The sequence below is a fragment of the Sceloporus occidentalis genome, unplaced genomic scaffold (assembly GCF_023333645.1).
Source record: "Sceloporus occidentalis isolate IW3139 unplaced genomic scaffold, rSceOcc1.0.p SCAF_139, whole genome shotgun sequence".
NCBI classification, from domain to species: Eukaryota; Metazoa; Chordata; class Lepidosauria; order Squamata; family Phrynosomatidae; genus Sceloporus; species Sceloporus occidentalis.
Window position 1 is genome coordinate 2,212,312 of NW_028317119.1, and position 16,948 is coordinate 2,229,259.

The following is a 16,948-nucleotide window of genomic DNA, read 5'->3' on the forward strand; positions in this document are numbered from 1 at the left end:
ACTTTTCGTGCTCGGATTACAGATTTACATCCTGCAATTTAACTCTGAAAATAGATATCACAAACATCTAAAGACTGTATTTTAACTTGTTAACATGTTATTTGCTGCCCCAAAGCATCCATGTTTAAACACCAAAAATCAACATAATTTAAGAGGGCATATAGTTATGGAGACTGGTGGTGAACTAACATATTTCAGTAAATAACATCACATGCACGTAAGGTCGGCATATGGGAGTCAGTACAAAGAGAAGGGTGTATGTGCATACCTCCCAATTGTAGGCGATTGTGAGCTGGTTAGGGACATCAGAGAATCTCCTCTGACTGGTCATCCACATGGTCACCTTGCAATGTATTGAAGCAGAGTTCTGCAATATGACACCACATCCCAGTGTTCTGAATTTATATATATTGCAAAGACAGATAGGTTGATGGTTTTGACCCCAGCACCTTCTCTAATAAACCCCCTACCCCACATCTAACCATGTTTCCAAACAAATGTGTGTCATCTAGGAACCTGAAATGTTGGGGGTATGTATGTTTTAGGTCAGGTATTACCATGAAACATGCATAAGATTAAAACAGGGCTCATCACTTTATTAATTTGAGAGAAGGAAAACGATGGGAGAATGACCAAAGTCATACTTCAAAATCAAAGGTCTCTTTTTAACCAATGTATTATCCAATTATCCACTATGTACGGTACGCATTTATGAAGCAATAGAAATGTATCCTCACTGTTACAATGTGAGGGGGTTAATACACTTTTTATTTGATATAACATTGCTATGCACAAGAGTGATGAAAGACTAATGGCTTATCCTTTTCTGCTGAATCTCACAGTGTCATTCATTACAGGGGCCTTTACATTTAACAAATGAAGACTTCTGCATCATGATTGCCATCTCTGACATTTAGAAATATTAACAGATGTAAAAAAAAAGCAGAGGACCCTGCTGTTATCCATCTGCCATGGAGGGTACCATGAGGAAAAAATATCCCCCAGGTTTTACACACAACAAAGAGAAAAATCATTTTAAATGCAAACTATTATGTAACTAGATTAACCCACTGGGTGCATGATAGCGCTGAGACAAAACCAGTTGTTCAAACTCAGATGGGTTACCAGAAACCTATTATTTTTATATTTCATCTTATTTTGCCATTTTGTCATTATGCCTTTAGCAACATGGATCCAACTGCAGAATATGAAACTCAATGGTGCTGTCTTTTCCCTCAGGGCTGAAATATAGATACATTCATTATTTTTTGTTTAGGCCATTCTACAATTATTACCTCTGTGTTTCTCACATGGAAATCTGACAGAAGATAAGTATCTGACAAATTGATTGAAAGGGCATACGGTTTCTACATTAAAGCCTTTTGTATAAAAGAACATTTACTTGCTCCACATAGTGTTACTGAGTACATCAGTTTAGTACTTGGCAGATTTATTTCACTTCTGTAATGATTGGCTAATCCTTATTCAACTCATTAATATTTTTTGCACCTTTCCCTTTTTGTTCGCCCCCTGGTTGTACCTGGACCAACAGATTTACAAACCACCCAAGGAAGGGCTGCAGAACTGCAGTCCTTGAGGGCTGCATATAGTTCAGAATTAACAGATAACATAGCTTGGGTACAGGTATTTCAAACTATTTTTATTCAGGCAAGGATACACAGAATGTATGCCCTGGTTCCAGCCTTTGATTCCCAGCAACCTTGATGTAAGGCAGACATCTTGGGTGGGGAAATCAGATATTTTATTTGTGGCATGCTTCAGAGTTCTGGAAAAGTACCTACATATCCGTACCGCACTTTCATAGAATATCTAGAATATTGTAACAGAAAAAAACGTGCATCACTGCCAACATTGATAAACCAACATGCCTAGTGGTGCCAGAATACAAAATAACTCTTGGATGAATAATTGAATACATTATACACAACGGGGTTAGTATGTAAAAACCTTGGTGCAGTGTTCGAAATAGGATCTTTTTATGACAGCCATAGAACCATTCTGGAGTAGTTAACATTAGCATTGTACTCACATTGCAATACACAAGGGACATGCAGAATATATCCCTTGTTCTGGTTCTTTTGGGAAAGGAATTTATTTTTTGTAGAAAGTCAACTGTCCACCAAAGGAAAAACAACAAGGGAGTGTTTCCCCCAAGCACAAAATCTGCAGTTTGGAAATTGGTTTGGAAATATGAATTACGTGAATTTTATGATGCTTTCATTTTCATCACCATATTCATTGTGATCGCTGCAAAAAATAGCTTCTCCTAATCCTAGAGCAGATTTCCCATTTTATGGTTAATTCTCTTATCACAAAATGTCAGCCACTAGCTAAGTATTAAGGTCCCATACAATTATGACAATTAAAAAGCTGCATGTTTCAGTGTATTTTAAGTGGAATATATTTCTCAAGTTTGGCATTGTCACACATATTTTAGGAATCGTTAAAAATATATATTATAGATTAACCCTTAATAATAATAACAATATTAATAAATAATTAAAAATATATTAAGGCAGAGTTAAAAAAATAAAAAAAGATAGACATACTTCAAGTAGGAATATGAATTTGAGCATGTTAGAAAACATTAATATGAAGTTGGTTCCCCCCCCCCCCCATGCAGCTATAACAGCTTCTACTCTTCTGGGAATGTTTCTGTGGGAATTTGTGCCCATTCATTCAGTAGCATTTGGGAGGTCAGGCACTGATGTTGGACGATAAGGCCTGGCTCACAATCTCGGTTCTAATTTATCCCAAAAGGTGTTCTCTGGGGTTGAGGTCAGGGCTCTGTGCAGGCCAGTCAAGTTCTTCCACGCCAAATTCATCCAACCATGTCTTTATGGACCTTGCTTTGTACACCACTATAAAGACAAAAGTATTGGGACACCCTGCTTGGATTGATTAACTGTTGCTGACCGGCCTATCTCCTGATTACGCTTTATTTCGGACTGATTAACCGTTGCTGACATGGCCTGTCTCCTGACTATGCTGCATTTCAGATTGATTAACCGTTGATGACCCGGCCTGTCTACAATGCATTTCGGACTGATTAACCGTTGCAGGTGCAGCTTGTTTTTTCCACATTTGGAAACTACCAGTCCTGTTTCTGCCCTTCAGCAGCACCTGTTCCAGTCAAGTCTCTGTGTTCTTATCAGCTTCTCCTTGTTCACCGTTCCACCATTCAAATTAAGGAAGGCTCTTCCTACATACTCTCTTCCTAGCCTCTTCCTACATTCATTAGTTTCATAGTAAATTAACCTAGTAACATTGCAAGTAGAATTGACTACATGACACCAATCTACGTAGGTCTTCTTTTAAAAGTTAGATACTGGGATACTCCTAAGCACCAGGAGCAATGTGGAACAAGGTGGTTGCACACCAATAAATTCATTTAATATTAATCTACAGCTCCGCTTGATTACCTTATATCAAACCAAGGGGCTCTCCAGACTGTTCAAGATCTATAATTTTTCTTCCCATAAACCTGACATGTAGCGAGTTTCATAGCATATACTGAGAATGTGGTAACTTTTCTGAGAGGGTTGATGATAAGTGAAAAGCCTCCCAGCAGAAGTAGTACATGTTAATGAAGTTAGGGAATTCAAACATGCGTGAGATAGGCACTCGGCTACCCTGAACCTAAAAACTAAAAAGAATTAAGCAGACTAAATGGGCCAAGTGGATATCTGCATAATTGCAATATCTGCAGTCAAATACTATGTCTCTATATCTCTAAGTGTATATCCCAGAGCTTAGAATAGAGGACAATGGCTGTGGAGGTAAGTAGTGGGGGAAGGCTGAAGTGCTGTCGAGAGTCAGGCCTAGTGCAGCAATCAGCCAAAGCACATCACTGCCTAGTAGATTTGTGTTATGCAGCAATGCACATGTTAAACGTTAAGCTTCTAATAGGCTAGTGTGTAACTGCCTAGATACGAAAACATTCCAAGTTCTTGTTAACATCTTTATTCAATATACTTGTATAAACCCGCAGTCTGCCTCCATTACCAGCAACTAATGGACTTTAGGCCATCCCTTTTAGCACAAAAAGGCCATAAAGAATTGCCGCAGTGTCTAATGCAGATGCTGACACACAGGGAAAAACTATTATAGTAAGTAATACTCACCTCTGAAATATACTGTAAGTAATTTTTGGTCAATTAATGGAGAAGACATTGTTAATGAAAAGAAAAGTGAGTTACTGCACCACCTATAACAATTTAACAGGCTTTCAAATCCTACTAAAGAAAGCTCCTACATACCAAACAAAGATAGTCTAAAGGGATGTGATCTGTATAACAAATATAATAGTATCTTTTGCTTCTAAAGCAGATAAACACCGTGTAGCTACTTCAGTGGCACTGATATTGGGAAGAACAATACTGTGTTGCAGTGTTACTCGCGTACTGGTGAATAACAGAAGCAGTCTTGTATATCAGTAGGAGGGTGTTATGTTCTGTTCCGATGGTTGACCGCTTACCACAGATAGACTTGACCGGTTTCTTGGAAGATAGTCTTACCTAACAAGAGGAGGTTACTTGACAGGATATCAGTTCTTTTACATATCACCTCCAGAATAATATAATTACAAACCGCATTTGACCCCAGAACAACCTGAGCCTTTGATAAGTATGCAGGCTAAGCTGTGGCACAGACTTAATTTTAGAAGTAGAAATCACTACATTCTGGCATTGTGTAGTCTACAGGGGTATAAAACAATAGTTGTAAAATATGCAGATGTAAAATATTTGCTTTCTTATTGAAAGAGGTTACATATATGTGTGTGTAAATTATATATATATATATATCAAGAAACCAAGAAATATAACACACGCTACATAATCAATTTAAAATGATGCATACCTCTCAATATCTGTAATGAGCAACGAGGGATACATAGACTTGTTATGTGATTTTGATACCTATTTAACTTATATTCAAAGCACAATTTCTGCTATTTATGTACATGCTATTGTGACCTTTGGTGCAGCAGAACACTGTGATACATTAAAAAGTAGAACATCGAAGAGAAAACAGAGACAGGTGGTTTGGGTCACAAGAAGGTACTATAATAAAATTGGATATTTGAGAGCCTACAAATGGTTAAAGATCAGAAACTTAACAGTTGAAGGATCCTATGATAGAAATGTTTGTCACTAATAAGAATCGAACATTCGGTTGTACTTCCCAACATGGCGAGAGGGCCACGTATTCTTGAAGGCTTGAGCCTAGAATCTAAAAATAAAATTCAGTGAGACTAACATATTTTAAGATTTTATTTCAGTTATGGGCTCAACAGTAGACAATCAGCTGTTTGTGCATAGGGGCACAGAATGAAAGTAAATGTCTGCAATCAAGCAATATTTTGCTTTTATTATCACTTCTGAAAGGTATAAATTATCATGGTTTCTAAGTAATTTACTTTTCATTGTTCAACAGAGTCTAATCAGTTATAGTTTAACACATACGTTGTACATAAAATGTCAATCTGTTGCCTCTCTTTATTTCTAAAGTTCTACACAGTGACTCCACATATATACTTTCTTAAGGAAAATTATTTGAGCTGTAAAACAGGCTGTTGTTGAGTTCTGATTCCCCCCATATTTATCAGGGCAGAGGAGCAGCATTTAGCTGTGCTCACTTCCTCTCCTACCCTCCATCAATTTAAGAGAGGGGGTAGGCTTCACCCAGGCCCATGCATTTCCAGCCATAGGCTGTGTCTAATGAAGGAGCCCAAGTAACCATAGGTAAGAAATCAAGAAGTGACATACCCTTTGCTGCATGTATTTCACATGTTCATATCAGCATAGGTGTAATTCTTTATAAAGTTGTGATATATACATACACACAAATAAAAAAGAAAATGGAGTATTAAATTGCTTATTAAAAAATCCCTAAATCTGCCTATTCCTGGTGCCATATTATTTATCCTAACCAAAGAACATGAAGCAAAAAAAAACACTGACTTCACAGTTCTTTGATTTATCTTAAAAAATTAAATGCTGGAAGAGTTCAGTGGCTGGGTGAAATTTTCAATCTCTGAGATCAAACAGTAAGGCTGAGTGTTAGCATTTGCAGTATTAAAGAAAAAGCTGCATTGCTTTGTGTCCAAATATCTAATTGATAAAAGTGTTACAAGTTCCTTAAAAGAGTAACTTTTATACCCTATAACTCTCTACTACTCTGTTAAGCACAATAGCTATTGGCAACATTTGTGCCATTATTATCAAGATGACTTGGATGAGTTAAACATATTTCCCCAAACTGAAGTTGACACTTTAGATTTTGAAGATTATGAGAGTATTAATTTACGGTATGTGTTTATGTAAATAATAATTTTATTATTCAAACCTCCATGTGATAATGCTTAAATATATTTAAATATTTAAACTTTACCCAATTAGCAGTATAAGGCTAGGTTTCCACTTGGGTTTTTGTCCTGCGTTTTTTTTCTTGATGAAAAACGCCAAGAAAACTGCCACTGCATTTTCCTGCGTTTTGGCGTTTTTTTCTGGAGTTTTTTCTGGCGTTTTAGCCTTTCTGTGGAAATTGCTTTTTTTGACCTTAGGCAGTTTTTCCAGCCTTTACAAGTTAGCAGTTTCACCCAGCTAAAAGGGATTAGGATAAATGGCAAGTATCTGCCCCCAATGTCATTTACTTGGTAGACCCCTTTGTCTCTTTTCTGTGGTTTGTAAGGCATGCTTTATTCCGAATGTCTGCTCCTCTAGGAAGATTGGCCCCAAATGATGGTGCAAATTGTTTGCTGTTGCTTTTGGCACGCAGGATCCAGTTGATGCGTCGGGTATGTTTGTTTGTAATGGCATGTTTGTTCCAAATGGTGTAAAATTCAATATGAACTTTGTTTTGTGTGAAACTGTTTGTTTTCAGCCTATTTCTCGTAGGACACACAGATACTGGGTCCATCCTCTGCATTGTAACTGTGGAAAAAACGCCATAAAAAACGCCAAGGCAATAAACCCACATGGCTTTTTCATGGCGTTTTTTCTCTCCCATAGACTTCTATTGGAGAAAAACGCCAAGATTTCCTTGAAAAAACGCCAGAGTGTCAACATGCTGCGATTTTGAAAAACTGCCACAGAGCCCAAAAAAGCAGAAAAACGCCAAAGAGGACTGAAAAAACGCCAGACAGAAAAACGCCAAGTGGAAATGGCATTTTGCGATTTCCTATTGAAAAACAGCTAACATCTGGCTGCTGCGTTTTTCCACAAAAAAAACGCCAGGTGGCGCTATTGGCGTTTTTATGGGCGTTTTTAGCATAAAAAAACCAAGTGGAAACCTAGCCTAACGCTGGTCCTGGGGTGCGACCTAAATGTAGTCCTGGATCCCACACTTGACACATCAGCGGGCCATTTTCATACTCCTCAATATGTTTCCAGGAAAATAAGATCCCTTTTAACTGACCTTTGCCTAGTTTACTGTTGGTAGAGCTCTACACCTTTGCCTAGTTTACTCCACAATTCATACTCGCGTATTGACTATTTTTTCTACCATACTAACTCTCACTTCTACATAGCTCCCGCAGACTGTGAAATGCCCAGGCCCAGAAGGTCTATACTCAAAATATTTGAAGCTTTGTTTTTAAGACCCTGGAGCCGAATTTCATTTCAAGTTGCTTAACTATATCCTACAGGGTATTAAGATTCACAGCCACACAATCTCCCTCATCCCAAAAGAGGGCAAACAACCTGAGATCTGCTCCATTTCACTCTTCACCTCAAGTTCAAAATTCTATCATATCATCTCAAGACAAGTCATGTCACACCTTATCCATCCTGATGAGACAGGGTTTTTAACAGGCTGTGAGGCCCTAGGTTCCACTGTCCCTAGTCTCTCACTGGACAATACCCACCACAAGGTACTTGGTAATGCTGAGGACCTACTATTCGCGAATGCTCACCCCAGACTCACCCTCCTATCATGAAGGAGTTCTGTGCTTATTGAGAACTTTCCAACCTAAAGATCAACAACTCCAAATCAAAAACCCTGAACATCAATCTGTTTCTGCCTGGATGCCAACACTTATGTTTTCCCTTTTACCTATTGTGGAGCCAAGATTAAAGATTTGGGCATATGGCTGATCAATAATCGTTCCCAACAATACCATCTTCACACCACTTTTATCAAAACTACAAAAGGACCTAAGTTTCTGGTGCATTTTAATGATCTCTTGGATGGACAGGATTAACAACTTAAACATGAACATGTTGCCATGTTTATAACACTTTGTTTACCTCCGCTCGCACTATGTTTCTTTTGCTTTATATGGGGGAACAAGAACCTGATTCTTCTGTCTGAGCATTGGCATCCCTATGCACAACTTACCCTGGCGCAGTGGGAAATGATATCCAGAAGGATACTGATGTTCTACAGTGAATTCAGAGAAGGGATACAAAAATGGTGATTTTTAAGAATAAAAATTATTAAGAAAGTCTAAGGGTCTAAACATGAATATCTTAGAGGAGGAAAGAGAGATAGAGAGAGGGCATGGGATAGAAACATTTAAATACATAAAATGATCCAACGAAGTAGAGGAGGGGTGGTTGTTTCAAAGGAGGTGATATGTTAGAATAAGATGTCATAATCGAAAAGTAGAGGGTCGGAAGTTTGGATGTAACGTAAGGAAAATTGTACTTTGCTGAGAGGATCGTAGATAGACAGCCTCCCAGCAGAAATGGTGGAGAGGAGTGAGGGAATGTAAACATGCATGGGATACACATCTAAGTAAAGACTGAGGACTGGTTAAGGTTTGAGTCTTTAAAGAAGGAAAATGGGCAGACAAGATGGGCTCAATTGTTCTTAACTGCAGTCAAATTCACAGTACCTCACAGATCTATCACATACCACAGGTTGAGAAAGTTCCATACTAGATATTTGTTGCCGATATCCAATCGTACCGAAGCACGGGGTCAAAAGATTTGTAACAAAACAAAAATTACTGTACAGCCTACAGCATATTTATGTTTGCAAATTAATGACACTTAAACACTAACACAGTTGCCTTTGTATACAATTTCAGTCCAATATAATCAATGTTATTAGGCCAAGCTATGATAGTAATATTATAGGCATCTGACAGCTCCAACAACACATGGAATCTGAGTAGTTTCTGTGCCATTTGCACCACTGTAAACAATACAGAAGTTATGTGATCTAGGCTGTATCTTGTATAATGCACCATAACGGTTTGTTTACATGTTATTACCCAGAATTTTTGGTTGCAACCAAAGTTTAGGAAGTAGGTTTAGATTTACAGACTAGTCAGTGTGGTGACACAGTTGGGTATATGTATAAAACAATAGCGCAACGTGCTAATGTTGGAACAATCAGCAGGATCATTGTTATACTGTATGGTGACCTCTCAAAATCACAATCTTGGTGGTAGAATCATTTCAGCTGTTTCCCTGGCTGCCATCAAAAGGGTACAACCTTGTCAGTACCTTTGTATGGGGCCCACAGAAGCAGGTGGGCCCAGCCTACCAGATCTGTTATATGCCCCCTCATTGGCCCTTTACTGCTTGCTACTCGAGAGTGAGCCCTTGAGGCCTGCTACACTGGACTGGGCCCTTACAGCTTGCTGCCAGTGTCTGGACCACTGTAGGTTTTTGGGCCAGAATTACCCCAGTTTCAAGGATTTAAGTCTGGGTGGCCTGGTAGTCCTTTTAGGAGGATTGGGGCCTGGTAGCCCCATTGCAAACTTTAGCACCTGGTGGTCCATTGCAAGCATGGGGCAGGACAGTGAGAAAGGCATGGGGCAGGGTGGTGGGAGAAGCATAGGGCAGGCTGTTATGAGAAGCATGTGGTGGGACTGGGCCAAAAGATTTCTGATGGCAGCCCTGTTTTTAGTAAAAATGACTCATTATGCTTTCCGTATAATTTATGTTCTCAACTCTTAGTACAGTTCCCATATATCCTTTAAAATATATAATATGAGTGTGTGAGTCATGTAGTTAAAAATATGGTTACTTTTTTAGGTTTATTACTCAGCACATACGACTTGCATGTCAAGAAGCATCAAGAACATCAGTTTTGGGCATAAATTCATAGAAAAAGATATGATTGAAATTAAAAGAGTACAAAGAAAGGGCTTAAAGGAGCGACCTCATCACAGTGTACAAGTAGTTTCAAGGTCTGAATAACATCTTTGCAGGGTAGGTTCTCATTCCACAGACAGAGCAGGAATGCACTGACTATGGAGGTGATGACTACAGTTAATGCGGAGGTTTTTAAGAATATACTGCATAGATTTTTGGCAACAAAAAGTATTTATAGGTGATTTCATTAATGATTTGCCTAAACATATATTGTCAGTCATTAAACTTTAAAATAATATTATGGAACAAAAGCAGAGTTCTCCTTACCTCAACTAGGTGAGGAGTTGGGTTGAAGCCACACATGTTGCACACTTGCTTTTTACATGATGTGCAGGTGTTATAATTTGTAGGCTCAGTAGAGCCTACATTAAGTTCAGTGTTGCACAATGGGCACATGACTTTCGGCACTTCCTTTGGCTTAACATGCTCAGTCTTCCCTTGTTTGTGAACAGGAGAACTCTCCACTTTGCTTGGTACAGCAGAAACAGGTCCCTGGGACTTTATGCCAACATCTTTGCTTGCATCACTGAAGACTATTTTCGGAGGCACTTTGCCAGGGGACTGCTGGCTTTGTGGGGTTGTTTCTGCGGGAACAGAAATTAGTGTGCTTGCCTGGTTCAAAAGAGAAGCTCCAAAGCCAAACAACTTTCCGGTTAGACCCTCCTGGGCTTGATCTTGGGTTCCATGAATTGAAGCGGATGGGGTTTTTGCTGGAGAACTCCCTAATATCTTCCTTTGTTCAGCTGGAGAAGGTTTTGCTTGAGAATGAAGAGGAGACGATCGTGAAATGTCCTGAGGGGCAGCAGGTTTTGGATGTCCTTGGTTTATCTGCTCTTTTTGTTGGAATGATTGAGCTTTTCCTTGCTGAAGGGGAACTATATTTGAACCTTGACCATTTCCTATGGGTGCATCCATTCCTGCTTTCATCTGGGATGAAGGATGGTGTTGGGTTTGAGACTTATGATGAATTTGGGGTTGATTTGGGGTTTGTGTTTTACTTTGAGCTTGTGATTTATGTTGGCCATGTGGTTCATGTTTAGTCTTCTGTTGATGTTGATTATGTGGTTGAGAAACTGGTTGCTGCTGCATTTGTGATTGTGGTTGCTGTTGTGGTTGCTGTTGTGGTTGCTTCAGTTGTTGCTGTGGTTGTGGCTGAGGATGCTGCAAAGCCGGGGGCTGGGTTTGTGGGGCATGATGCTGTGGAGAAGCTTGAGGTTTTGCTTGTTTGGCAGGGGAATGTGAAGGAGAAAGACCAGGAGAGTGCAGTTGCTGCTGGCTTTTTGATCTAGGAGCCGTAGTCATATCCATCCCTAATGCCCTCTGCATCTGGCAGTTCAAACAAAGCCATTCTTTCACCTTAAAACAAAACATAGGACACAAATAAATTAGGTATTGCAATTTGTACTACTTTAAGGCGTTTTATAATTGAAATGAAAAGGGACAAACGCAATGTTATTTTTGTTAAAAACATGTTCATAAGCCTCCTTGTATTTATTTAAACTGCACCTAGGCTGCATCTAAACCCTGGTGAATGCTCATTTGGGTTTTAAAAATTAGTGTTCCAGGATGCAAATGCAACAGAATGCAGCATTTTGAATAAGTGTTAATAAATGAAATATTTGCCCCTAGAGAGGAATTCTCTGTGACACACTACTGTCGAATTAACTTAATTAAAGAGGCTGCATGAAAACGGCAAGCTTTTGATTACTATAATCCCCATGACACGTAAAGCCTGTACAAATATTGACATATAATACAGTTTATAGGATAATCACCACTGCGCACATAGGACCTCACTGCAAGAAGAGCAAAAAGTTGGAAAAAATAGTAATGCTTAGTGCCACATAGATTCAGTAAATTTTGGTGAAGCAAAAAAAAAGAAGCTACCACATTAGCATTGTCAAAAAAAAGGAGCAATGCTCTTTCTAATTACTCTTATTATCATATGATAAATAGGAAAAGGACAAGTTAGGTTACTATTGATATACAATGATGATGCAAAGACAGCTGAGATTGATTGTATAAAATGTTTTCTGAAAACTTGCCACATACTCAATAGGAAAAAATCATATTGCCATATTAACCCAACAGACTTCCATTATGCCATGTATCCTAACAAAATGTCCAGGTCCTCTGGTAGAAAAACATTGCAAATTGCCATTGCTGTTAGTCATGTAATATATAGGGTGACTTTCCCTGCACCATAGTGAGCTGTTTCTTTATGGTAATTCTAACGAGGTCCTGCTTAATTTTTTCCTCTATAGACTTTTATTAGTCATAATGTCCAGCTGGTTGATTAACACTGAGGTATTCTATTGTTCTCCACAAGGCAGTATGATAAGGAGTCATAGAACTACATGACAAATACCAGCTGCCTTATTGTACTGTACTTTATTATCTTAAAACTAGAACCATATTAAAACAGAAAACGGTACAATATTGTTAAAAACTTCAGATTTTAGACTACATCTTTCATACGATAATTTACTTCTCAGAGAGACTTCAAGGTCACATTACCCATATTCTGAAAATTATTAAATGGCCCTGATCAAGCAGTCTTTGTATTAGTGTAATCATATTTTACTTTTTGGTAATAGAATTGCAGCTGCTGGTATTTCTTTTAACTATACCCACAGAAATATACTGTTTATACAATAGAATGACTTACAGTAGGTGACACTTATCTCTGCTGGTGGTTAAGATTTCTACATTTTCCATATTTGTCTTATGTTTATGAACTACAGACTTTGGAACTTTCAGGGTAAAAGGGACAGATCCTCAGTGTCACACATTCTGGAACGTCTTCATATTGTACGTTGATCTGATCATATGTAAGGCTCCCTGGTGATTTTGCTACCAGAATGATATACCTGCTTTAATGCAAGTGATTCAACTAAGCATATCTTTAATAATGACAAGTCAAGGTTTCCATGTGGACTGGCATTAGAGACATTACATTAACACATTTGCCAGGTCACTCCTTGAATTTTCATGATGGGCTATTCATGGAATAATAATTTAAGAGTTTCGGGGTCAACTCATTTAGAAAGTTTACACATATGTTGATTTGTTTTTTTCCTTCTTCATAGGCTATAATGTCAAATAAAATGTCTTAGAAACCAACCCAACATCCATACATGTGTAAAGTACCCTGGTTAATTTTTCTGAATGATGTTTTAGGTGCAACATCTTCAAGATAGTAAAACATGCATTCAACCCATTGTGTTGATATATAATACAGCCAAGTAAAAGACAGGGCAGATTTCCCTTATGCAAGTTCTGTAAGGATATTGGGCACTTAAAGAAACAAATCCTACCGTATACAGAACAAACAGCTGATAAGCAGATTCAGAAAAACCTACAGGCTAAATCTTATATGGCAGTACATCTCTAAATAGGTACTAAACCCCCACAGGCATCTTCATCTACATGCAAATATGGACCATTTTATTTCTTCTCATTACACCAAATTACACATTATGCTCTATAGTAAAAGCTGCGTTACAGAAATAAAAAATCAGACACATCACAGTATCACAGTGTTCTAATGGTGCTCCGTTACCTCTTTCAAAGACTCCATTAGGCAAAAATGTGCAATCAAAGTAAGAGAAAACAATCCCAAAAAGCTTATGATCATAGGACACATCTAATTCACTAGAAAAACACCGATCTGATATTCCAAGTCATTTAAGGTCTGAGAACATCACAGAGTTAGCAGAATCACACAGCAAAAACAATGACCTCTGCACAGCATGGGATAACAAGAAAGACTTTATATGTGCTTGGCTGTGTTTTCTTACTGTACTACATAATAATTTCTGTGTTTTTATAAATGTACTGGCTGATAAACTGATATCATAATAGCACACATTTTAAAAATAAGATGTTGCTCCTCTTAATTAACATGTATGCACAATATACCGTACTTATACTTCTAATTCATTTTTGTTCTTTTTTTGTAATGCAATACTTGTATTACTTGTGTGTAATGTATTGGTTACAAGGTCACCAAAAGACCATGAGGGATCTGAACAATGGGAGATCAGGATGGATTCCTCTGATCTTGATTATATATAACCCACCCACTGTTGTCTTGCGTGTACATATTTGCCTCCTGGTGCATATGTGTCAATTGCTTTTTCAGTGTGTTTTCTCCTTTTCTTCTGTGTCACTGTTGTTTTTTTCACAACAAGTTTTGGTGGCAAATTTATCTTTGCATTATGTAGGAGCATTATGTATATGCTGCTGCTCTGCAGTGTTAAACATAGTAAAACAAAGGGACTTTGCTGCACAGCCATCAGAAGTGAACTGATCATTATGACAGGGTGTTAAAATGCATTTCTGGAGGCAGAGTGGCATATAGGGGGTTGAAGGGCATTTCTAGAGACAGAAAAGCCTTTTAACCCCCTGTATGCCACTATGTCCCATGATATGCCCCTGCCATATAGTGGTATAAGGCATTTCTGGAGGCAGAGTGGCATATAGGGGGTTAAAAGGCATATCATGAGGCAGAGTGGCATATAGGGGGTTAAAAGGCATATCATGGGGCAGAGTGGCATATAGGAGGGTATAAGGCATTTCTGGGGGCAGAGTGGCAAATAAAAGGAAATAAAAACAAAAACAAATATTTTTCTCAATCACAGCTTTTTTTAATTAATTAAGAAATAAAAGTTTTTTACAAGAATATCGTGAAGAATAATGTGATCACTGTTTTGTTCCGCTGAATAAAATGGAACCTTTTCATCTAAAAATGTTTGCAGTAGCAAATGTTTTGATTCCACTATGTCTAATGTATTTCATTTATTAGGGCTTTCTGGCATTTTAATACAAATAATGTGATTAAAAGAATGTTTATAGTTATTTGTATGGCAAATAGTGTGACTCGGGTATGTATAAGGGGTGCGTGTGGGTAAAAGCGCTCGACCGCAAGATAAACTATGGGGCTGGTCTCCAGGGCTGCCTTTCAGTCCCAGTCCGGCCCTGATCATAGAGAGTGGTCATCCAGGCCTTACAGTTAAAACAACCATACATGCACCTATTATTAATAAATACATATATATTATTAGTTTTACATTTTATTACATTACTGATTTGTACATTTTTGTAAAAAAGTGAAAATTTAGGTTACAGATTGTTATCACAATGTGTAACTCTCAAGTGATCTAATTTACCAGAAAGTAATGTGAACAATGTCTCTTTTAAGAGCAACATACTCTAGTGAATAAAAAGTTAATATGGTATGAGCAACACTATATCCCAGATTACACCACACCCATGTCCAAAGCCTAGTCTATCACCTAACTAAGGAAAACATGATACTCTCCATTATCTCAGATGTCTAGACAATGGCACCTTTGTTGGGGTCTCTGAAGACAAGAAGTTCAGAGCCGTGAGAGGCAGCGCTTTGACGGACTGCCTGCCTATTTTGCTTTAACACCCACCTTGTGGTGTGTAGCTTGGGAGCTGCAATGGATCTCTGTGTTGCAACAGGAAAGGCCTCAATTGATTTTACAGCAACTTAGGTCAATAAGAAGATATCTCCAAGTGGCCTATGATTCCCACTGAACACAAAAACAGGATAGTGTTGCAGCTCAGGTGCATTTGCATTGATCGACTGCTGTCCGTTTGAAACATTTTCCTATGAGAAGCACTTTATCAATGCTAAAAAATAGTGTTTTAATCAGGGCTGGGCCAAGAAATGGTGCTACCTGGGTCCAAGTAGGAAATGCTACCCCTCCTCACCAAAACCACAGCCACATCCATTATGGTACAGTATATTCACACTCTCATTGATGTTCTTTCTCATTTTTTCTCAATGTCTTCGTACCTTCTCTGCTGAGTTCTTGCGACGAATGTTTTACATCTTGAATGCAAAAGGAAAACAACGCTATTCTCTTATTGACTGCAATAAAGAGTGATGTGGATGTCCAAACACGTTTTATGATGGATACATCAGTTTGTAATAATTTATTAAATTTGTTTTAACCAATATGCTAGTGTTTCACAAGTATGTTATCCCTGATCAAACTAATCATTTAGCAGAGTATATTGAGTGCTACCCTGACATTGTTTTATTGTGCTTAACTACCACTAGCCTGACAATAATTAGACAGAGGCAGGGGCGGGCTGGGCCGGGGGGCAATTGCCCCCCAGGCCGCCCTGAATCTACATTAAACGGCCACGCGGCCGCCCCATTTAAGCGGCTGATCCAGCCACACCAGGGCCGTCTTTAACGCCCGCAGCATCCGCAGTAGGCCGTCCGAACTGGGCGGCACACCGAAATGCCATTGCAGCCGATGTGGCTGTGACTCTTAAAGCGGCCAGCGTGTCTTACGGCCGCTTTAAGAGTCACAGCCACATCGGCTGCAATGGTTAATCATTAAGCGGCCGCTTTAAAATCATTAAGCGGCCAGCGTGCCTGCACAGTGCCGCCGAGTGTCCTGTGTGACTCCGCCCCCTTGAGCGGCACGTCACATCGTCAATGTGATGGGCCGCTCAAGGGGGCGGAGTCACACGGAACCGCTCCTCGTGACAGCTAGAAGAGCACGTTGGAGCACAGCAGCAGTGAAGGATGCGGCAAAAACGTAAGTATTAAAAAAATTTAAAAAATACACTTTTGCTGCTGCAGCTAATGAAAAAAGTAAGGATACTTAATTTGGGCACTAACCATATCATTTCTGCCAATTAAAAAAAAAAAATAGTTGGGGTAATAGGCGGAAGGGGAGCCATATTCAAGGGGGGGGCTGCATTGGGACAACAATTAAATGCAAAATGGGGTGGCTAGGGGGTATAAGTACACAAAAGGGTGGTTGGGGCAC

At 38.8% G+C, this 16,948-nt stretch overlaps 1 protein-coding gene across 1 annotated transcript in view; it reads right to left on the bottom strand.

The window, feature by feature from the left end:
- The window catches only part of LOC149281114 (protein bassoon-like), a 119,026-nt gene that overhangs the window by 92,214 nt on the left and 9,864 nt on the right, over positions 1 to 16,948 (bottom strand). Inside the window, exons 3-4 of the mRNA XM_089499783.1 lie at positions 11,205 to 11,486; positions 10,398 to 10,958 (exon numbers count right to left, since the gene is read on the bottom strand). Of these exons, the coding sequence (XP_089355909.1) occupies positions 10,398 to 10,958; positions 11,205 to 11,486 (843 nt within the window). The remainder of the gene's footprint in view (positions 1 to 10,397; positions 10,959 to 11,204; positions 11,487 to 16,948) is intronic.